Source organism: Bombina bombina, chromosome 2 (assembly GCF_027579735.1).
Source record: "Bombina bombina isolate aBomBom1 chromosome 2, aBomBom1.pri, whole genome shotgun sequence".
Taxonomy (NCBI): Eukaryota; Metazoa; Chordata; class Amphibia; order Anura; family Bombinatoridae; genus Bombina; species Bombina bombina.
The window spans coordinates 716,846,395-716,871,648 of record NC_069500.1 but is presented as its reverse complement, the minus strand read 5'-3'; the positions used below and the strand labels follow the sequence as shown (position 1 = coordinate 716,871,648).

The 25,254-nt window shown below is 35.3% G+C and overlaps 1 protein-coding gene across 1 annotated transcript in view; it reads right to left on the bottom strand.

Annotated features, from left to right (window-relative positions):
- PAX5 (paired box 5) overlaps positions 1-25,254 on the bottom strand; it is a 328,473-nt gene that overhangs the window by 2,438 nt on the left and 300,781 nt on the right. The window contains 1 exon segment of the mRNA XM_053700643.1: positions 19,835-19,921. Coding sequence (XP_053556618.1) covers positions 19,835-19,921 — 87 coding nt within the window.

Below are 25,254 nucleotides of genomic sequence, written 5' to 3'. Positions count from 1 at the left end.
CTTTTCAGAAACATTTAGTTAATTTAATTTAATTTTCAGAGCCATTAACCCCTAGCTTGCCAGTGATCGCTATAAATCACTGGCAGTAGCATAGCTGTACTTTTTTGCTAGTTAATTTAGTTAATTAATTTAGTTAATTTAATTTTTTTTAGTAATTGTTTTCTGTGACAGATACAAAAATGTCACAGAAAAGATATAGTGCTGAGGAGGCGTATGCCATCCTTGCGTCAGAGTCAGATGCCTCTATTTCTGACTCAGACCCCAATTTTGACCCTGCCATGTGCTCAGATACATCACTAGATGCAGTCTCAACTGATAGTGATGTATCTGTGGCTGCTAGCCCCCCTGCCAGCCCCCCTGCTACCCCCCCTGCCAGCCCCCCTGCTAGCCCCCCTGCCAGAAGGAGGCGTGTTGCTGCCATTGCTGCTGAAGAGTGGGTAACGCCTCATCTCCAGAGGCCAGATATCCCACCCTTCACAGCAAATGCTGGCATAAATATAGATGTGGCAGGTTTTAGCCCCCAGCAGTTTCTGGAAGTGTTTCTGGGCGATGATATATTGGGGAACATTGTCGCCCAAACTAATTTATATGCCCATCAGTTCCGTGCTGCAAAGCCTGGAACATATTTGGCAAAGCAGCAATGGGCCCCCATCAATGTGCCAGAATTCAAAAAATTCTGGGCATTGACTATGCTGATGGGCATCATAAAGAAACCCTCCATTCGCTCCTACTGGAGTACTAGCCCCATCTGCTCTACCCCCATTTTCTCCCAGACTATGTCGAGGAAGAGGTATGAAATGATTCTGCATTTCATGCACTTCAGCGACAACAGCCTGTGCCCCCCTAGGGAGCATCCCCAATTTGACAGGCTGTATAAAATCCGCCCCCTGATAACCCACTTTTCTGCCAGGTTTGCAGAGGCTTATACACCTGGAAGGAATATATGCGTTGATGAATCCCTAATGAAGTATAAGGGAAGGCTGGGATTCAAGCAGTATATTCCTTCCAAACGCTCCAGGTATGGGGTAAAGGTGTATAAGCTCTGTGAGAGCGAGACTGGGTATACTCAGGCCTTCCGGGTGTATGAGGGAAAGGATAGCCACCTTGACCCTCCAGGTTGCCCAGAACATATGGGAACCACTGGCAAGATTGTCTGGGACCTGATATTACCCCTAATGAACAAAGGGTATCACTTGTACTTAGACAATTTTTATACAAGTGTCCTTTTGTTCAAGCTACTGTATTGCTTTGATACAGTAGCTTGCGGTACAATTAAAAAGAACCGCGCAGGTTTCCCAGGACAGCTTGTACGCACCCGGCTACGAAGGGGGGAGACCTCAGCTCTGCGCCAAGAGGAGCTGTTGGCACTGAAGTACAGAGACAAGAAGGATGTATACCTTCTTACCACCATCCACACAGAGAGGACGGTGGCGGTTTCTGTACGTGGCAGAGCTGAGATCATAAGGAAGCCAGTGTGCATCAAGTCTTATAACCGGCATATGGGTGGGGTTGATCTGGCTGATCAGCTGCTGCAGCCCTACCTAATTATGCGGAAGACAAGGGCCTGGTACAAAAAGGTTGCAATTTACCTAATGCAGATTGCAACCCACAACGCTTTTTTGTTGTTCAAAAAAGCAAACCCCAGCGTTAAAAAGACTTTTTTACAGTTTCAGCTCCAGATTATTACGGGGATTTTGTACCATGATGCACCTGCTCCCCGGGCGGTGATGGGAGAGAGCAGAGTTGGGGCTACCCATTTTATTTTTAAAATCCCCCCTACTGCCACAAAGCAGAAACCACAAAAAAAATGCAGAGTCTGTACCAAGAGGGGGAAGAGAAGGGACACCATATATTACTGTCCTGATTGCCCTGGACAGCCTGCACTCTGCATTGGGGACTGCTTCAAGCGGTACCATACAATGGTCAATTTTTAAAAAAATAAATACATTTGCTGTTACATATATATATATATATATTTTTTTGGTTATGTTTACAGTTAGATGTTTTTTTGTTTTTTTTACTTTTACTGTGCCAGATTTTTACATTTCACTACTCTATTTTTTTCTAAAATTGGGCCTGTTTTTTTTTAACCAAAACCCCTGTCAAACCTATGCATGGGGGACATAGGTGTTCTCAGGGTGCCTTGCAGAAAACAACCTGAAGTATGTTTTTGTAATAACTTACAACAGTCTCTCCTAAATTATAGTCAAAAAGCAATGTGTCTGTAAAAATGAAAATTGAAAAATTACCACCATACACTTTCTCCAATTTTTTGGGCTAAAACGGTTGCTTCAAAGGCATCAAAGCACACCATATACAATACCTTGGGGTGTCAACATTTAAAAAATATACACTTTGAATGCAATAAATAAAAGTGGGGTATGCGATAGGCCCCAAACTAAAGATAGGCCTATCAGAAGAAATACTCTCATTTTTAATAACTAAAATCACAAGTCATAAAATTGTAACATAACCTTCCCAAAATCCTGGCAAACCTATGCATGGGGGGCATAGGTGTACTCAAGGTGCCTTGCAGAAAACAACCTGAAGTATTCTTTTGCAATAACTTACAACAATCTCTCCTAAATCATAGTCAAAAAGCAATGTGTCTGTAAAAATGAAAATTGAAAAATTACCACCATATACTTTCTCCAATTTTTTGGGCTAAAACGGTTGCTTCAAAGGCATCAAAGCACACCATATACAATACCTTGGGGTGTCAACATTTAAAAAATATACACTTTGAATGCAATAAATAAAAGTGGGGTATGTGATAGGCCCCAAACTAAAGATAGGCCTATCAGAAGAAATACTCTCATTTTTAATAACTAAAATCATGTAACATAACCTTCCCAAAATCCTGGCAAACCTATGCATGGGGGGCATAGGTGTACTCAGGGTGCCTTGCAGAAAACAACCTGAAGTATTCTTTTGCAATAACTTACAACAGTCTCTCCTAAATCATAGTAAAAAAGCAATGTGTCTGTAACAATGAAAATTGAAAAATTACCACCATATACTTTCTCCAATTTTTTGGGCTAAAACGGTTGCATCAAAGTCATCAAACCACTCCATGTATAATACCTTGGGGGGTCAACTTTTTAAATATAATCACATTTATGGAAAACAAATAAATTGGGGTATGTTAAAAGACCCCCAAAAAAGACGATAGGCAAAGAAAATATGTTAAATGTGAAAAAAAATCACAAACACATGTCAGACATTTGGCATTGCACCGCCCAAACAAGCCACCAAACCTATGCATAGGTGGTATCACTGAACTCAGGAGATGTTGGTGACCACATATTGGTGTCTTCTTTGGTAGTAACACATAACAGGAGCTGTGAATCCATGTCTAAAGTACAATGTATGTGAAAAATAACACAAAGAAATGAATGCCCAATAGTTTGACAAAGACTAGTGGTTGAATTAGTGTATGGAAAGTGTTAAAACACCTGCATTTGAAATACCCTAGGATGTCTACTTTTCAAAAAGATATGGTTTTATGGGGGTAAATTACATTGGCCGGCTTCAGAAATGTCTTAAATAGAACATGGGTGCATGGGATGTGAAAATGGGAAGTGTAAAAAATGGAATGCGCTTCCTAAAAATAAGGCCTTCTAGCCCCCAGAGAACCCAACACACCTATACATGGGTGGTATCACTGTACTCAGGAGATGTTGTTGAACACATATTGAGGTGTTTTTTGGCAGTAACACATAACAGGAACTGAGAATCCATGCCTAAAGTACAATGTGTGTGAAAAATAACACAAAAAAATGACTACCCAAAAGTTTGACAAAGACTGGTGGTTAAATAAGTTCATGGAAAGTGTGAAAATACCAGCATTTCAAATACCCTAGGGGGTCTACTTCTCAAAAATATATGGTTTTATGGGGGTGAATTTCATTGACCGGCTTCAGAAATGTCCCAAATAGGACATGGGTGCATGATGACCGATGTGAAAATTCCAAGTTGAAAAACTGGAATGCGCTTCCTAAAAATAAGGAATTCTAGCCCCCAGAGAACCCAACACACCTATACATGGGTGATATCACTGTACTCAGGAGATGTTGTTGAACACATATTGAGGTGTTTTTTGGCAGTAACACATAACAGGAACTGAGAATCCATGCCTAAAGTACAATGTGTGTGAAAAATAACACAAAAAAATGACTACCCAAAAGTTTGACAAAGACTGGTGGTTAAATAAGTTCATGGAAAGTGTGAAAATACCAGCATTTCAAATACCCTAGGGGGTCTACTTCTCAAAAATATATGGTTTTATGGGGGTAAATTTCATTGACCGGCTTCAGAAATGTCCCAAATAGGACATGGGTGCATGATGACCGATGTGAAAATTCCAAGTTGAAAAACTGGAATGCGCTTCCTAAAAATAAGGCCTTCTAGCCCCCAGAGAACCCAACACACCTATACATGGGTGGTATCACTGTACTCAGGAGATGTTGTTGAATACATATTGAGGTGTTTTTTGGCAGTAACACATAACAGGAACTGAGAATCCATGCCTAAAGTACAATGTGTGTGAAAAATAACACAAAAAAATGACTACCCAAAAGTTTGACAAAGACTGGTGGTTAAATAAGTTCATGGAAAGTGTGAAAATACCAGCATTTCAAATACCCTAGGGGGTCTACTTCTCAAAAATATATGGTTTTATGGGGGTAAATTTCATTGACCGGCTTCAGAAATGTCCCAAATAGGACATGGGTGCATGATGACCGATGTGAAAATTCCAAGTTGAAAAACTGGAATGCGCTTCCTAAAAATAAGGCCTTCTAGCCCCCAGAGAACCCAACACACCTATACATGGGTGGTATCACTGTACTCAGGAGATGTTGTTGAACACATATTGAGGTGTTTTTTGGCAGTAACACATAACAGGAACTGAGAATCCATGCCTAAAGTACAATGTGTGTGAAAAATAACACAAAAAAATGACTACCCAAAAGTTTGACAAAGACTGGTGGTTAAATAAGTTCATGGAAAGTGTGAAAATACCAGCATTTCAAATACCCTAGGGGGTCTACTTCTCAAAAATATATGGTTTTATGGGGGTAAATTTCATTGACCGGCTTCAGAAATGTCCCAAATAGGACATGGGTGCATGATGACCGATGTGAAAATTCCAAGTTGAAAAACTGGAATGCGCTTCCTAAAAATAAGGCCTTCTAGCCCCCAGAGAACCCAACATACCTATACATGGGTGGTATCACTGTACTCAGGAGATGTTGTTGAACACATATTGAGGTGTTTTTTGGCAGTAACACATAACAGGAATTGAGAATCCATGCCTAAAGTACAATGTGTGTGAAAAATAACACAAAAAAATGACTACCCAAAAGTTTGACAAAGACTGGTGGTTAAATAAGTTCATGGAAAGTGTGAAAATGCCAGCATTTCAAATACCCTAGGGGGTCTACTTCTCAAAAATATATGGTTTTATGGGGGTAAATTTCATTGACTGGCTTCAGAAATGTCCCAAATAGGACATGGGTGCATGATGACCGATGTGAAAATTCCAAGTTGAAAAACTGGAATGCGCTTCCTAAAAATAAGGCCTTCTAGCCCCCAGAGAACCCAACACACCTATACATGGGTGGTATCACTGTACTCAGGAGATGTTGTTGAACACATATTGAGGTGTTTTTTGGTAGTAACACATAACAGGAACTGAGAATCCATGCCTAAAGTACAATGTGTGTGAAAAATAACACAAAAAAATGACTACCCAAAAGTTTGACAAAGACTGGTGGTTAAATAAGTTCATGGAAAGTGTGAAAATACCAGCATTTCAAATACCCTAGGGGGTCTACTTCTCAAAAATATATGGTTTTATGGGGGTAAATTTCATTGACCGGCTTCAGAAATGTCCCAAATAGGACATGGGTGCATGATGACCGATGTGAAAATTCCAAATTGAAAAACTGGAATGCGCTTCCTAAAAATAAGGCCTTCTAGCCCCCAGAGAACCCGACACACCTATACATGGGTGGTATCACTGTACTCAGGAGATGTTGTTGAACACATATTGAGGTGTTTTTTGGCAGTAACACATAACAGGAACTGAGAATCCATGCCTAAAGTACAATGTGTGTGAAAAATAACACAAAAAAATGACTACCCAAAAGTTTGACAAAGACTGGTGGTTGAATTAGAGAATGGAAAGTGTTAAAATACAAGCATTTGAAATACCCTAGGGTGTCTACTTTTCAAAAATATATGGTTTGATGGGGGTAAATTCCATTGACCAGCTTCAGAAATGTCCCAAATAGGACATGGGTGCATGATGACCGATGTGAAAATTCCAAGTTGAAAAACTGGAATGCGCTTCCTAAAATTAAGGCCTTTTAGCCCCCAGAGAACCCGACACACCTATACATGGGTGGTATCACTGTACTCAGGAGATGTTGTTGAACACATATTGAGGTGTTTTTTGGCAGTAACACATAACAGGAACTGAGAATCCATGCCTAAAGTACAATGTGTGTGAAAAATAACACAAAAGAATGACTACCCAAAAGTTTGACAAAGACTGGTGGTTGAATTAGTGCATGGAAAGTGTTAAAATACAAGCATTTGAAATACCCTAGGGTGTCTACTTTTCAAAAATATATGGTTTGATGGGGGTAAATTCCATTGACCAGCTTCAGAAATGTCCCAAATAGGACATGGGTGCATGATGACCGATGTGAAAATTCCAAGTTGAAAAACTGGAATGCGCTCCCTAAAAATAAGAGCTTTTAGCCCCCCGAGAACCCGACACACCTATACATGGGTGGTATCACTGTACCCAGGAGATGCTGCTGAAGACATATGAGGGTGTTATTTGGCAGTAACCCTTAATATTATCAGTAAATGTATTCTTAAATTGCTATTTTGTCAAAAAATCAAATTATTTTTTTTTCCCCCCCAAACTTTGGCATAGATTGGTGGTAAAATGGTTGCATGAAAAAAGTCAAAATACCCCAAGTTTAATACCTTAGGTTGTCTTCTTTTAAAAAATATATACATTTGAAGGGTTATTCAGGGATTCATGACAGATATTGGTGTTACAATGTAACTATCGCCAATTTTGAAAAAACATGGTTTTGAAATAGCAAAGTGCTACTTGTACTTATTGCCCTATAACTTGCAAAAAAAGCAAAGAACATGTAAACATTGGGTATTTATAAACTCAGGACAAAATTTAGAAACTGTTTAGCATTGGTATTTTATGGTGGTTGTAGATGTGTAAGAGATTTTGGGGGTTTTTCATTTTTTCCTCATATTTTTTTTTTTTTTTTATAGTAAATTATAAGATATGATGAAAATAATCATATATTTAGAAAGTCCATTTAATGGCGAGAAAAACAGTATATAATATGTGTGGGTACAGTAAATGAGTAAGAGGAAAATTACAGTTAAACACAAACATCGCAGAAATGCAAAAATAGCCTTGGTCCCAGATGGTCAACAAATTGAAAAGTGGTCTGGTCACTAAGGGGTTAAAGGAGGAAACAATTTTGTTTTTTAATATGTGAAATGAACATGCACACAAATCTTATAAAAAGCAGCGTGAAGAGTAAATATATTGAATTTCATAGGATCCAAGTAGGCATTCATGAGTGCAAGGCTATTAATAAAGAAAATACGAAAACAAAAATATGTGAAAAGCTGCCTGAAAATTACTTTCTGATGGACTGGAATATCTCCATTAAATGGTCAATAAATACTTAAAGTTTGTAAGACATAGGCCTAGATTAAAAGGGGAGTGCAAAATATTAATGCGATTGTGCATTAACATTGCTCAAGCACAATCAATAGTGCTTCTATTTTTGCACTCATATTGTCCAAATGTATTTGTTAGCGCTTGAGTGATAGTGTATGGCGCACTAACATCTGCATGTCGTATAGCGCGGTGCACTAAACCCCTCACATAATAGACTTCTATGGAGGAGCACAGTAAAGTTCAAATTGCATATCGCTCAAGCTCTAAGCAAAGTGTCCACAAATAGTGGAGTTATTCATGTAGTTTTGTACTATACTAATAATAATAGTTTACTTTGGGTCTTAAAATGCATTACAATTTACAGGGGTATTTTGGATTACACTCAATCACAACACTTAAAGGGACATGAAACCCAAATGTTTTCTTTCATGATTTAGAAACAGTGGGCAATATTAAACAACTTTTCAATTTACTTCTATTGTCTAATTTGTTTTGTTCTCTTGGTATCCTTTGGTGTAAGCATACCTAGATATTCTCAGAACTGCTGATTGGTGGTTGTACATATATGTTGCATGTTATTGGCTCTTCCATGTGCATTGCTGTTTCTTCAGCAAAGGATACTAAGAGAATAAAGCCATTTAGCTAAAGGAAGTAAGTTGGAAAGTTGTTTAAAATTGTATTCTCTATTTGAATCGTGAAAGAACAAATTTGGGTTTTACCTCCTTTTAACTCACCACTTGTAATACAAGCACAATGAGCTCACTAATAGTGCTCCTGCGCTATCCATTAAAAGTAAAGGGCACGCTGAAAAGTTTTGGCTGCGCTAAGATGCTTTGGGTAAAGTATATATTATATATATAAATAACAATCCTCTTGTGATACTAGATTGTGCTTTATTCCTTGTGGCGAGGGTGTGCAAAAGATTACACACACTGCGGTATCGATTGTGCTCCAACATATTTATATATAGGAAAAAAACTTTGCTCTATACTTTTATTAAATCTGAAAAATGTGCACTTTCCAATTCCTGTTAAAATTGGAATTCCAGACTCCAAACTTAAAGGGAAATAAAACCCACATTTTTTTCTTTCATGATTCAGATATCTTTTATACTTTCCATTGTACTTCTATTATCAATGTTTCTTCATTTTCTTGTTTTCCTTTGTTGGAAAACAGCGTTAAACAGTAAGTTCAGGAGTGTGCACGTGTCTGCAGTACTGTATGGCCGCAGTTTTGAAACAATATTACACATAAGCAAGAGCTCTAGATGGCAGCACTATTTCCTGTCATGTAGTGCTATAGGCATGTGCACGCTACCTATCTAGATATCTCTTCAACAAAGAATACCATGAGAACAAAACAAATTTGATAATTTAATTAAATTGGAAACTTTCTAAAAATTGTATTCTCTATCTGAAAAATGAAAGAAAATAAATTGTGTTTCATGTCCCTCTAACACTGCTACATTTCACACAGTCATTGGCTGCATAATCTAGCAACTCATTTATAGCTGTCTCTAATTGTCGTCAGTCGAGAGGTAACCTAGGATACAAGAAGGTAGTGCCCATTGCTTTATAGACACTAAAGCTTTACACTTATTTTTTCAACTTTTAAACAACTAATATAGGGTTTCATTCCAATCTGTCAGATCCTGTTTATCTGTGTTTTTTTGGCTCCAGATCTGTTTTTTTTTTCTACAAATCACAATAATCATTTGTTGAAAGGAAAGCCTAGATAGGCTCAGGAGCAGCAAAGCCCTGCTGGGAGCTTGCTGCTGATTCATGGCTGCCCATGTATGCCTCTTGTCATTGGCTCACTCATGTTTTCAGCTAGCTTACAGTAGTGCAATGTTGCTCCTTTAACCAAGGATACTAAGAGAACAAAGCAATTTTGATAACAGGAGTCAACTGGAAAGTTTCAGTTTTTGCTCCTATTAGTAGAGATGTTTTATTTTGACCTAGTAATGATTTAAAAGGGACACATACACAGGGAAATAAATTGCTGTAACTTAACAGTTTGTAATGAATTAAACCACTGATAAATAATCTTCATTTATTAATATTAAGATATGAATTTTACCTCTTGACAATCCTCTGAAACAAGATATATACCAGCATGTGGCCCAAAGCACAAGCGCACAGCAAGTAGCAGACCTACTCAACAGAGGGCCCTGGTGCAAAATGTTTTTATGGGCCCCTGATGGTATCTTAGTAATAAGCAATAGCAATAATATACACGCTGCCCTCTATAATAAGGATAGATAGATAGATAGATAGATAGATAGATAGATAGATAGATAGATAGATAGATAGATAGATAGGATGGACCTGCAACCTGCACTAATAAAAGTCTCCACTGCATTAGAATTGTACACATTCTGCACACACCTATGTATAGACCACTGGTTTTCAAACCTGTCCACAGGCCTCTCTAATAGGCCACATTTTGAGGATATCTGAACTGGAGCACAGGTGAAACAATCAGCTGATTAGTAAACCTGGTTATTTTAGCTGCTCTCATCCAAGGTAATCCTGGAAATCAGGCCTGTTGGGGAAGCCTGAGGACAGGCTTAAACAACAGTGGTATAGACTGACTGCTATGGGCTCTCCAGCACTTGGACCCTGTTACTACTGCACTTGCTGCACCAATGGTAGTTCCGCCCCTGCCCACAGCCTACATATGACTGGCTATAGTGCATGTCAGTCACTGTATGTAGGCTGGTCCAGTGAGTTGTTAAAATGTATTATAGACTTTACAACTTTTATTAAAAATATTACACAGCATATGAGCTCATAACAAAAAGCACTTTATTTTTTTCTATTTATGAAAATTTGTCATTATAAAATGCAGAACATTATAGAATGCACTAATTTGTAAAACTGAAAAAGATCTCCAACTATAAATGACGTAATCTCAAGAAATCTTTTACATGTTTAAGAATATAACACAAATTAAGACTACTACTTTTATTAATATTTTTACTATGTTGCATATTATATTGGGCTCTGGACAAAGTTAAACCCGTTCAAATTAAGGTGAAGTTCAAAATTATATTCTTTTTCAAAATTCCATTAGACGCTATCAATTGAAAAAGGTTAAATATTCAGCTTTTACCTATACTGTCTGCTGGTACAAAAGTCTGCCTTTTCCATGACTAATCTTTTCTATGGTAAAAAGAGAATCAAATACAAATGGGTTAATCAGGCTTGCTGCAATTAAATCTAAAATGAAATGTAATTATTATTTTTTTGGGACTTAAAACCTTACATAAATTACAAGTTATAAAAGGCTTATAAAGTAAGGGATACCAAGGAATAAAATCTGATTAGAATTAAAAGTGTATATTATAGACCTTATATATTCAAGTTTTTAATATATGAAACATAATATTCTGCAAATATTTATTACCTAATTATTTATTAGGTAATTATTGCCTAATTAATTTATAGGTTATTTGTGCTATTCTGAAATTTTGTTATAAGCACCATAAGCTTTTCCATGATATGTGTTATTTACAACCTATCTGCCGCCTTGAGGTTGCAGAGATAAATCACCCTAAATTTGCTTGTTCAGGTTGATTTACATATGTGCAAGATCAGTGGGGGCGGCACTGCACAAGCAAATACTTGTGCCCAGCCCTATTGGTCCAAAGACGGCCTGGGCAGATTTACAAGTTTGGAAACTTGTCCGTCCTGCCAGTGCATGAGGCCCTAGTTGGATATATTAAATTATTATAACTAAAGCTGTATATTGGCAGATATTTTTGGAAGTGTTACGTAGATCTCTTTATTTTTTCAAATCTTGGAAATATTTCTTACAAAAAAAATCATCATTTAACATTTATTGCTGCCTTTTCTGTCATCCTTTATATCCCAACACAAAGGTGTTAAACACAGAGTTAAAATCAGCTCCAAATTGTCAATACACTGAGCTGAACAGTGCAGGTGATTTGCTGCTATGGACATATACCACCTCTGATTAGCCCAACAGCCATCTTTTGCATTGAACTAGTAGCTCTTTTCCAGTCTCGAGTTGATAATAGCTATGTGTTTAACCCCTTTGCGGGGGGGGGGGTAGAAATGTAGTTGTCTGCAAGCAATAGCACAATAATACATTTCTCTAGAACAATAGAGAATATTGTTATTGCTGTATGGTTCTTCTCTCTCTTCCATGATATTATGTTAAAGAAATGTACCTCCTCTTTTTAACTATGAGTTGGGGATTAAATAATATGGATGAACTGCATTACTCTTGGGTTTCATTCTACTACATTTTTATTTTATTGGATGTTAGAGTGAATCCTCCTCTTCAGAACATACACATTAAGCATCAGATATGTGTTTGCAAGCTGATTTACTGTTATTGTTTACTGTTTATTTCCTTAGCAACCAGGCAGCTTTCATTTCATTCCTGTTTTTGTGACAGTGTTGTAAGGCCAAGAATATACAAGTCTGAGTCATTTTATGCTTTTTGTCATGTTAAACTACATTATTGCCCCTACTTTTAACTGGGCAAAAAAAAAAAACTGCTGCCATCTAATGCTTAAGATACATGCATGCTCCTGAGCCTGCCTACCTGCTTTTCAACACAGGATAGTGAGATTGATAACAGAGTGTATAATTGAAAAAAAACTATCTGAATGATGAAAGAAAAAAAAATTGTGTTTCATGTCTCTTTAAAGGGACAGTCAACACCAAAATTGTTATTGTTTAAAAAGATATATAATGCCTTTACTACCCAATCCCCAGCTTTGCACAACCAACATTGTTATATTAATATACTTTATAACATTTAAACCTCTACATTTATGCCTGTTTCTAAGCCACTACTGACAGCCTCTTATCACTTGCTTTATATTAGCTTTTCACAACTAGTTTTTGTGGGCCATATTGATAACAATGTGCTCACGACCATGGGTTGTGGATGACACTGCACTAATTGGCTAAAATGCAAGTCAATAGATAATAAATACACAGTCATGTGATCAGGGGTCTGTCAAAAGAGACTTAGATACAAGGTAATCACAGAGGTAAAAAGTATATTATATAACCATGTTGTGGGTAATAAAGGGATTATCTATCTTTTTAAACAATAACATTTTCTGAGTTGATTGTCCCTTTAAGCCAAAAGTTATTTTATAGCAACTGTCACAACAAAAGCCCCTAAGAATAGTTTAAATTGGGCTAAGGAAACCATTTATTTTCTCTGCTACCAAAAAATAATGACTACACATCCTATTAATTAAACTTCCACCCACAAAAAATATCAACAAAATGATGAACCACAGATTCATAGTATAATGGATAACACTATTTTATTGCAAACGTGTTTAATTATTTTTTATTCAGATTAATGGAAATTGTTATTATTATCAGTTATTTGTAGAGCGCCAACAGATTCCGCAGCACTATAAACATAGTTGGAATACAAGGAAACATTTATAGGGATCAGACGGGTAGAGGGCCCTGCCAAGAGTCACACTGTTGTAGTCAGCTCTAAAGAAGGTGATCTACAAACAGCTGGGCTCTTAGGCTTACATGCTAAGGGGGTTTAAGGGGATAGCAATGGAGGGGAGGAACTGGTATAAAGAAAGGTTAGTGTAGGTTGTATGCATCCCTGAACAGTAGAGTCTTTAGGGAGCGCTTGAAGTTTACAAAACTAGGGGAGAGTCTTGTGGAGCGAGGCAGAGAGTTCCACAAGATGGGAGCCAGTCTGGAGAAGTCCTGTAAGCGGGAGTGTGAGGAGGTAACAAGAGAGGAGGAGAGTAGGAGGTCATGAACAGAGCGAAGGGGACGGGAGGGAGAGTATCTGGAGGCAAGGTCTGAGATATAGGGGGGGAGCAGTGCAGTTGAGGGCTTTGTATGTCAGAGTTAGAAGTTTGTGCCTAATCTTGAAGGCAAGAGGTAACTAGTGAAGGGATTGGCAGAGAGGTGCAGCAGATGAAGAGCGACATGTAAGGAAGATGAGCCTGGCAGAGGCATTCATTATGGATTGTAAAGGAGCTAGGCGGCAGGTGGGGAGACCAGAGAGGTTGGAGTTGCAGTAGTCGAGGCGAGAAAGGATGAGAGAGTGGATTAAAATTTAAGTTGTGTCTTGTGTAAGGAAATGTCTAATTTTAAAGATGTTTTTAAGGTGCAAGCGGCAGATTTTTTTTTTCTGCCTCTACCCATGAAAACCACAGTTAAAGGGACGCTGAACCCAAATTTTTTCTTTCGTGATTCAGATAGAGCATGAAATTTTAAGCAACTTTCTAATTTACTCCTATTATCACATTTTCTTAATTCTCTTGGTATCTTTATTTGAAATGCAAGAATGTAAGTTTAGATGCCAGCCCATTTTTGGTGAACAACCTGGGTTGTCATTGCTGATTGGTGGATAAATTCACCCACCAATAAACAAGTGCTGTCCAGAGTTCTGAACATAAAAAAAGCTTAGATGCCTTCTTTTTCAAATAAAGATAGCAAGAGAATGAAGAAAAATTGATAATAGGAGTAAATTAGAACGTTGCTTAAAATTGCATGCTCTATCTGAATCACGAAGAAAAAAATTTGAGTTCAGTGTCCCTTTAACCCTTCTTGAACATTACTTCTGTATTACTTGGCTTTATAACTCACATTGTTTTCAATTTAGTTCTTGACACAGTAATTAATGACTCATGCTCCCAAATGAATTGTTCTACACAGGATACATAAGAAATATTAATGGTTTTCAGCATATTAGTTTAAAATATTTTTGCCCACTCCACACTTCACTTCCTTAATATAAATCAGAAAGTCATCATAAAATGTATACAGAGTATTCAGACTGCATAATATAATACATGTATGCTACACTGTTAAATATAATTTGACCTTTGATTAAAGTGTGAACATTAAATACAAAACAGCTTCACAAATGTAAGATATAAAATATTACATGTACAGTATTTAAAACATATTTATTGCCCTTTGACATATTAAAAAGGTTAGTATTTTAACATTCCATCCCTTCTCAGTTTTTGCAACACATACAAATTATATTCTGTACAAAACAGTGAATGAAATAAAATCCTTTATGATGAACATCAAGTTGGAAAGTAATGAGGGGGAATGGTATAGAAGTTATTAGAACAAACCAGCATGAAATTGAATCATTTTTCTTCATTAGCCAGCATTTGCCATTATCTAGTTTAGCATGTGTGTTAAGCAGTCTTAAAAATGTCCTGCAGTTCATGTCAACGACACCGCCTGAGTCACTCCCAATTTACATGGAGGGCACTATTTTGCTAAAGAACGTCACATTAAATCAAAGCATTTTTCACACTTCAGCAACTCAAAGCCTGGTTACATCAGTGGCAGATCTATTTCTATTCCTTAAAACAAAGAATGTTCTATAGTCTGTTTCTGTAAGTATATGTTAGAGCTCAAAAACCTTTGGTTTTCATCTTTTCCTTTTTTAAATTATATTAAGAAAATTCATGATTTACAGTTAACCTTTAGCCAGTAGTTTTCAGTCAATGGGATCTATTTCAATCCATTATAAGTGTAGCTGAGATGTCTCACATGGTGTTATGTGGGGTTTTAAAATGTAAGACCATTGTGGTCTATTGTCCGTTGACACCACCAATTCAACAATAATTTTTAATACATCAGAAAATTCATTTTTTAGCAGATTTTTTTTTTCACATTATTTTTTAACATTTTTGTTACTTCAACAACCTTGACCTTTTGAAAACACATTCCATGACGGTACATGCAGCTTTTCTTTAGTTATTTTGCACATGCTCAGTTCACAAGAAAATTAGCATATTTGGTTCCTGGTTTAAAAAATAAATATAATAAATAAAAATCACCTTTTAATATATGCATCAAATGGGTTAACTGTGCCAATACTTATTAATATTATTAGTAATACTTATGATTAAAACATTATTGTACAACATACACTGTTTATTTAAAGTACTAAAATGAACAAATAGAGAACCAAAATTGGTGGTTCCAGTTTTAGACTGTCTGCATTACATTTTGGACAATGCAAGCTATCTAAGTTATTTTACATTTCAGCAGTGACATTTCCCCATAGCTTATCATTATGCAAATATTAAATGGTGAAATATTAATCAGTTATTATTATTACCTTTTATTATTATTATTTCTATTCAAAGAAATATTTTACATTTGGTATCTGTAACCAAAATATATTTTGAAGATATTGTTTTCAGATTTATACAAAATAGTTTTGATAAAAATAACTTCCAATATCACTAACACTATCTCTGCAACACTTTACCAATATTCTATCATTTTAGCTGTTCATTCATATGAGTCTACAGAAAGCTAATGGTTTAAATATTCACAATCTGCTTCCCCATCTTCCTTTCACTAGTAAAGACCCCTGCTGTGATCCTTTCTTTAAGAATATAATGTTCTATATTCTAAAATTTCCCATCTTATAGGTTAAAGGTCAAATCTCATGAATAGAACTCTGTAATTAAACTACCACTTCCTGTTAATTAGAGAAGTGTTAGAGAAGAGTTTCACATCAAGGGCATCACTGGTTAACGTAATGTTCGGATAAATTAATAAAGTGTTTCATTTGATCTCTTTACTTTTATATCACATAGAAGTTGTTTCCTCGGGGCTATTTATGGATTACTTGGCATGTCAAATTACAGTTCTTAAGTATTAACCCTTTATTATTGTGGATACAAGTAATTTATATTTTCTTGGGGCTAAGACAAGCAAATGAATGTCAAAAATGGTAATGTTATAACTAATGGCAAGGTTTTGATATTTTACATTTAATACTACACAATCTGAAAGCATTTTCTCCCTTGGGTCTTCCTGTTTAACATGAAATGTATTCAAATACTATATGCTATAATGTTTATTTTAGCTGTAAGGTTGACTTTTCTTGTTAAAACAAAAACAAAAAATGTGGTTAGTTGGTGTGATTGTACTATAATAATTTAAAAATATAGAAATAAAATTGATTCATCTAAATTAGGTCACACCGTTTTATCTTCAGTAAGTCTTAAACCTCTTAGGCAATAATAATGAAGTTGAGTGGTGACAATTAATTGGAATTTCTACTTATCTCATTTGCGCAAATTATGCATAAAAAAATCCTAATTATTTTATGCAAAGTCAAAGTGGGCTAATTTTTGACAGTAGTGTGGGAAAGATTTAAGCATATTTCCCATTCATAAGAGTCAGTCTTGACATAAGGCAAAAATTACCCTTGGCAGTATATATTAGAAAGGGTCAAAGTTCAATAGTTAAAAACTTGTCTTTTTGAATATTTTTTTAAATAATGTGACAGTCTGGAGGGATTGAAAATGCATTTTATTGAATTAGCATTGAAAATAGTAATCTTGTTTAAACTTAAGTAACTTAAAGGGATAGGAAAGTCAAAATTAAACTTGCATGATTCAGACAGATCAGGTCATTTTAAGACACTTTTAAATTCACTTCTATTTTCAAATGTGCTTCGTTCTCTTAGTATCCCTTGTTAAAAAATGAACACGCACATATCATACACTAGTGGGAGCTGCTGCTAATTAGTACATGCACACATTTGTCTCTTGTGATAGGCTAAATAGATATTTTCAGCTTCCTGTCAGTAGTGCAATGCTGTCCCTTCAGCAATGGATAACAAGAGAATGAAGAAAATTTGATAATAGAATTAAATTGTTAAGTTGTTTAAAATTGTATGTTCTATATGAATCATAAAAGAAAATGCTGGGGTTTACTATCCCTTTAAAACTGAAACAGGGCTATTTCACTACAGCACAATGTTGAAAAAAACATCAATATGGCATATTTTTAACAACCTTTATAATTAATTAACTCAATTTACACACCTACAGAGCTGATCTCTAAGAATACAGAGACTCTCTTTGGTATGTATGCACTATGCATGTTCTAAAGATAGTTAAAGGGACAGTAAAGTCTTAATTAAACATTCATGATTTAGACAGAGCATTACATTTTAAACAACTTTCCAATTTACTTCTATTATTTAGTTAGCTTCCTTCTCTTGTTATCCTTTGCTGAAAGGTTTATCTAGGAAAGCACAGGAGCAGCAAAGAACCAAGATTCTAGCTGCTGATTGGTGGCTGCATATATATATATATATATATATATACATACATATATATATACCGATTGGCTCACCCATGTGTTCACCCATTGGCTCACCCATGTGTTCAATTAGAAACCAGTAGTGCATTGCTGCACTTTCAGCAAATGATGCCAATATAATGTAGCAAAATTGATTAAAAAAAAACACTAATCAGCCTCTTGGCATACTCCAAGATTACCTGTGGGATAGGGCAAGGGGATTCAGACTTTGGGGCCCATTTATCAAGCTCCGTATGGTGCTTGAGGGCCCATGTTTCTGAAGACCGCTGCTTCATAACCTGTCTGCCTGCTCTGAGGAGACAGACATCGCCGCAATTCAATCCAATCAAATACGATCGGGTTGATTGACACCCCCCTGCTAGCAGCCGATTGGCTGCGAATCTGCAGGGGGCGGCGTTGCACCAACAGTTCACAAGAGCTGATGGTGCAATGCTGAATGTGGAGAGCGTATTGCTCTCTGCATTCAGCGAGGTCTGTCGGACATGATCCACAATGTCGGATCAGGTCCGACAGACCTTTCATAAATAGGGGCCTTTGTGGTAAATTAATATAGCAGCAGTTTTTATACTGCAATATATTTCACTAAACCAGGGCCAAACTGTATTCTATCTTCAGTTGCATCCCCTTTTAAATAATATATTACAAAATTAATTAATAATTAGAACATAAGTAGATCTGTATTACAGCTCTTATTGTATTTGAAGTAAACTGTCAAGGAAAACATCCATATCCAGTGGTTCCTTTTTAACACATAATGCTTATCATTATGTTTTATTAAATGCTCCCTATAAGTTTGGTAAAGATTCCAATATGTTAGAGAGGTCTCAATTCAAGTGATCTGATACTTTTTTATGGATTGTGTAAACCCATTTAAAGAGCTCTTTGAAATAATTAAATAGACCAAATAGTACATGTGCAGTGTTTTAAAAATAAAGTTTAAATTTACACTCCTCATGAGCAAATAAAATTAAAAAAATAATATTCATCAATACAATTGTATTTTATTTTATTTTTTTTAGATTGTTTATTAAATGTATAAAACCAATAAAGATTTTTTTTATTGTGAGCAATATGCGCATGCAATATTTTATATTATATGTACTGGTATAAAACTTGTATTGTAAATGTTTGTTACTTTCTTAAAGACTTAGACATTTTGTTTACAGTGATTTGTAAAAGCCTGAACCTAAATCAAACAAACATATGAACATGCATCGCAAAATTCCACTTTACATACAAATGAAGCTGCATATTTTATAAAATTATAAAAAAGTGCCACCTTTTGCTCTTTGTTTACCAAGTTTAAGGTCTGTTCAAATGTATTGAAATGAATTCATATTCTCATTTACTGATTACATTAACCACAGTGGGCATTTATTAATTACTATGGTACTTAAAGCTCCATATTTACCATCTGTCGAAAGTAGGAGGTGTGGGTTATTGTAGTTTAGATAACTGCATGCCTGCTACTATCTTGAAACATTATCTATAGCAGAACTATCAAAGAGCCGAATAATTAAAGGGCCATGATACCCAATTTTTTTCTTTTATGATTCAGATAGAACATGCAATTTTAAACAACTTAGTAATTTAATTCTATTATCAAATTTTTTTTGTTCTATTGGTATCTTTTGTTAGAAAGCAGGGACGTAAACACAGGAGTGTGCACGTGTCTGTAGCACTAAATGGCAGCAGTTTTGTAAGAATGTTATCCATATGCAAGAGAACTAGATGGCAGCACTATTTCCTGCCATGTAGCGCTCCAGACACCTACCTAGGAATCACACCAACAATGAATACCATAAGAACAAAGCTAATTTGATAATAGAAGTAAATTGGATAGTTTATATTTAAAAAAAGTTTATGTGCTGTCTAAATCACAAAATAATTTATGTTGGGTTTCATATCCCTCTGTAAAATTCTAGTTATGCATTAACTTTTCTGTTTTTCTGTTCAGAGCTGTACAATATTTACTACTCACCTAATAATCCAGTGTTAGGGAATCTCCAGGAATCATTGTATGATGAATACTGTGGATGACTGTATGGGCTCCCAGAGAAATCACTTCCTAGAAAAAAAAAGTTCAAAAGTATGTTAAACTAATGTAATGACATATACTGTGTATGGCTGACATTATAATGGAAAAAAAAGCAAGAGTAGCAGTTACCAATAACCTAATTACTCAGTTAAAAAGTTACAATGAATTTTGCATACTAGAGTTTTTCTCTTTACACAACTAATTTTGTAAGGGCAAATTAATATAACATGATATATATTATATATAAACTTTATGATTTATGACCATTGTTCTCAAAGTTGACACATTGTGTTTTTGGATCAGGAAATGACATGCCACCGGCTATTCAGACAAGCCACGTTCAATGGCCTCTCTCTTTGCATGCCTATGGTTCACCATCCTATCCCTGAATGTTGTAGTGGTCCTACCCACATAGAATAGGGAACAAGGGCAGGTAAGTAGGTATATCACATAAATGCTCAAGCACGAATTCTTATAGTGGCTCTTAAAGGGACAGTCAACCATAGAAATGTTATAGTTTTAAAAGATAGATAATCCCTTTATTACTCATTCCCCAGTTTTGCATAACCAACACAGTTATATTAATATACTTTTTACCTCTGTGATTACCTTGTATCTAAGAACCTTCTTCCAGCCCCCTGATCACATGACTGTGACTGTTTATTATCTATTGTCTTAAATTTAGCATTGCTTTGTGCTAGATCTTAAATAACTTTCTGTGCCTGAACACAGTGTTATCTATATGGCCCACGTGTACTTTCTGTCTCTTTGTGTTAAAAAGATATTTAAAAAGCCTGTGATAAGAGGCAGCCCTCAAAGGCTTAGAAATTAGCATATGAACCTACCTATGTTTAGTTTAAACTAAAAATACCAAGAGAAAAAAGCAAATTTGATGATAAAAGTAAATTGGAAAGTCGATTAAAATTAAAAGTCCTAACTGAATAATGAAAGTTTAATTTATACTTGAATGTCCCTTTAAATCTCCTGTTATAATGGGGGTGTTTAAACTAATCTCCTGTCAACATGATGTTACACTTTATACAGTCCCCACATCAACCCATGCATTGGGGTCTCAACCAGGAATCCTTAGTGTAACAGTGGACTGGATCTGTCTTGACAACATGTCATGAATGCAACTGGATTGCCGATGTACCAACCTTGGGGAAGGTGATTTCAAACAAAAGAGGTTCCTTCTGTACTTGTCCCATCTATTAACAACAGCTTCCTTAAGTTGTCCACATTGCGGTGTGAATGTTGTTATACAATTTAATCTTGATGGGTCCACTTGCAACAATATATATATATATATATATATATATATATATATATATATATATATATATATATATATATATATATATATATATATATATATATATGCCCCAGTGTTATAGCCAAGAAAAAACTCATGTCCTCATTATACCATGATCTCTTTTGAATTTGTCATCCTATTTCAACTCTGAGCTAAAGCTCCCATCTTTTCTCAAAGGGACAGTAAAGTTTAAATTAAACTTGAATGGATTGGGTGGAGCATGTGATTTTAAACAACTTCTAGAATTTCGTCTATTATCAATTTTTGCTTATTTCTCTTGATATCCTTTGATAAGGAGTGGTCATTTGTCAGCACAGGAGTATCCATGTATCATTAGTCCTCTGGCAGCAGTGTTTGCAACAAAGTTTATATCAATGGTATATGTTGTTGCAAATAATGCTACCATAGAGTGCTAGAGACACGTGCATGCTCTTATACTCCTATTATTCTACCATGGATTACTCTTCAACAAAGAATAACTAGCAAACATACCAAATGTGATAGTAGAAATAATTTAGAATGTTGTTTAAAATTGCATGCTCTGTCTGAATCATGAACGTTTAATTTTGACTTTGCTGTTCATCTCCAATACATGCTTTTGAACATGGACCTCAAATTGCATATAATTTCACAAATATTCCTAATTTTGTAATTTTTAAATAATAAGGTTTACATAAACTCACACCAGTGTAATGGTAAATAATACATTCCAATTTGCTTCTCCAAAAACAATACCTTAAAGGGACATGAAACCCAAAAATGTTCTTTCATGATTTAGATAGAGCATACATTTTTAAACAACTTTTCAATTTACTTAATTTATCTAATTTGCTTCATTCTCTTGGCATCCTTTGTTTAAAAGCATATCTAGATGGGCTCAGGAGCTGGAAGCTAGCTGCTGATTGGTGCCTGCACATATATTCCTCTTGTGATTGGCTTACCGATATGTTCAGAAAGTTCCCAGCAGTACATTGCTACTCCTTCAAGAAAGGATACCAACAGAATAAAGCAAAATTGATAATAGAAGTAAATTAGAAAAATGTTTTCAATTGTATGCTATATCTAAATCATGAAAGAAAAATGTTGGTTTTCATGTCCCTTTGAATACTTAGTATGAAAATGGATTATACAATGTGTTAAACTAATATTACAGCAGAATACCAATACATAATGTCTCAGAATTGTTTTAGATTAAATCTAACAAAAGTTTCTGTATAGATCTTTTCTAATCAGCAGTTCCACTTCTGCTTGAAGACAATTCAAGAGACAGGATTGTGTTTTGTTGTTTGATCTTCTCTTACCTCACTACCAAATCTTCCCTCACTGACTGTTTCTGCAAACACAAATCTCTAGGACTCTCTTGGGATGTTCTAGTGCCTGACAAGCTGAGGCTTCCAATTCTCAACTTTTTATGCCTGAGTGATCAAACTGTCAGCCTCTTGTGATACAGACTAGCCAAAAGCTCAGGGAGCCACTGCATACCATAAACTATCTAATTCTATTGCTCATTTATTCTCCATATACTATAGGTATACCCCTCACAAAGAAGAAAGAGAGGAGAGGGAATTGAAGGTTGCACATAAAAAATACAAAACCCTTTTATTGCTATTACCAGAAATAGTAAAAGAATTAAACATAAGCTGTAAAATATCTCTGATGGGATGATTTAACAGATAGAACTTCAAGACAAACATGGCTTTCTGATTGTTTTTAAAGTCATGACCCAGAGAGTGTCTTATTGTGTGCACACAAGCTGAATAATACTTTCAGCTCTGCCCCATCTTTTTATTAATAAGAAGGTATTTAATAGGGAGAAAATATCTTTATGAGTATTATGCATTTGTTTGAAATGAATGTTTAGTTATAAAATGTATGACCTTGTATAGTAACAACACCGTTTTATTAAGACTCTACAATCTCCTCTACAATATGTAGACAGTAACTTTGTAAGTGAAATGCATTTCGAGTTGTTAGTGCTTATATGCTGTGTTTTATTATCCAACAGCACAAACAGTGTTTCCCCTCCTTGCTTTATAACTACACATTATACTTCTAACATAACTATTTTTTTGACAGGTCAGAAAACCTGCGTTTACCACAAACAATTCACAGCAAAAAGTGTATCCGTTGCAGATAAAACCTGCAGCTAGGGGACATGCAACTCAGTGTTGTCAATTTTAGAGGCCATCCATTTTACATGAGCACAGTTTTAAAAGAATATTACTGGTGCCAAGTGCAAGGTAAATACACCCATACATTTGTCAACGTTTGTGATCTCAACTTTGTCAACCTATATATAATTCTATATAGATAGAATGGTATTGATTAATAGGTATTCCCAATTATACAATGGTGCTTACAAGATAATAAAGTAAAACAACAAAATTAATATACTGAGTCTCTGCAACCAGGACATACAACCATGCTCATTTATAGTTCCATATACTCAAAGTCACTTTATTTGAATAACTATTTTATTATATATTGATCCTATTATAAATATTCTTCCTTGTTTATAGTATATGTTGTATATTATGTTTGTATGAATAGTATACATGCCACCAATTAAGCATGACATGGAAAATAATCTGTATGGAAAAGAAACGTTTTAAAATATTTTAAGCTTACAATTTACAATACTTTGCAAGTAAAGAATATTTCAGGGATATTGAGAAGCCTGGTGGTGTCTATATTCCTAGTCTCCCTTTCTGTGGTCAATTAGGGATATATGTAATAGAGATTTTCCTTGGATCTAAGCAGTCACTGTACAGTATTGTAGGGTCAGGCAAATTTAACCATACTTAAAGGGCCACTGTAAGTAAATATTTTCTATGCCTGTTACTAACTAACTACCCCAAATACGCTTTTTATCAATAGCATTTCATTAACATATCTCTACCGTACATCAGAAATCTTGTCTGCAAATTTAATTGTTTACCAAACCCACTCCGTGGGTATCTTTTGCTCTGTACCAATCCGTTTACAATACCTAGGTTTCAAAATGGCACTTTAAACACAAAGTTATTGGTTTAAGTATTTTGAACACGCAGTGCTGAAAATAGTGGGCAGGATAACGTGACATCATCGGCGAATAAAAGATATAACTTTTAGAACGTTATGAAACTTCGTTTTGGAGAAAATATAGGTCAGTAGGTTTTAATTAATGTTTATTAACTTTAATATGTTAGTTGTTTAGCTTAAAAATTATAACAGAAAGTAATCCTTTAAGTATGATGGAGGCACTTCAGTCTTTCCAAAGGGGAAGGAACAAGCACATTTGTTAGAGGTACTTTATAGAAAGGTCAGGCTATATAATTAAAGAATGCCTAATTAATTGTTGTTTTATTTCCCTAAATTATTAATTATATGGTTTACTGAATTGTAAGTCGTATATCTCTTTAAGCACTGTAAATGCCCTAATGTTAGTTGCCTGTACCTAACCTGATTGGTAGGATTCAGAGTATGTACTGCATATAAAAGGTTTATGTCTGCCCATATACATACTCTCTTTCGATTGCTTGTCTGCTGCTCATCTCATTTTCTATCAGATCTGTAACCTCATTATTTTTCTGTAATGAAACTGCTTTTTGTTCTTTTAATTAATTTCATTATGGTGAAACACAAGAAGGTTTGGATCTGTTAATGGAATATGTTAGGCAAAATTAATTTTATATTTAGAGAATTCACCAAATTTGAGTCACTTTCTGTCTCATGTATAAAATGCAAGTTCAACAGAAGTGAATTCTTGAAGCCATGTAACTTTATTAAATTATTATCAAACAGATAAACACAGCAGAAACGTAACTATGTGATTCTAACTTATTGAAAGTTGAATTAATTTGCATCACTTATGATTGGTTTGGACTACTGTGATGAGATTCCCCTATATTTTACAAATAAATGCATAGATACTGCATGGTGATTGAATGACACACATGAGCTCAGTTTTGTGTTTCAGGCTTTGAGCATTAAACAATAAGCAGCCGTTCATATTATAGTGAAAAGGCTCTACAGAGTCACATAGCATTTTGACAGATTTCCCTAAAGGGAG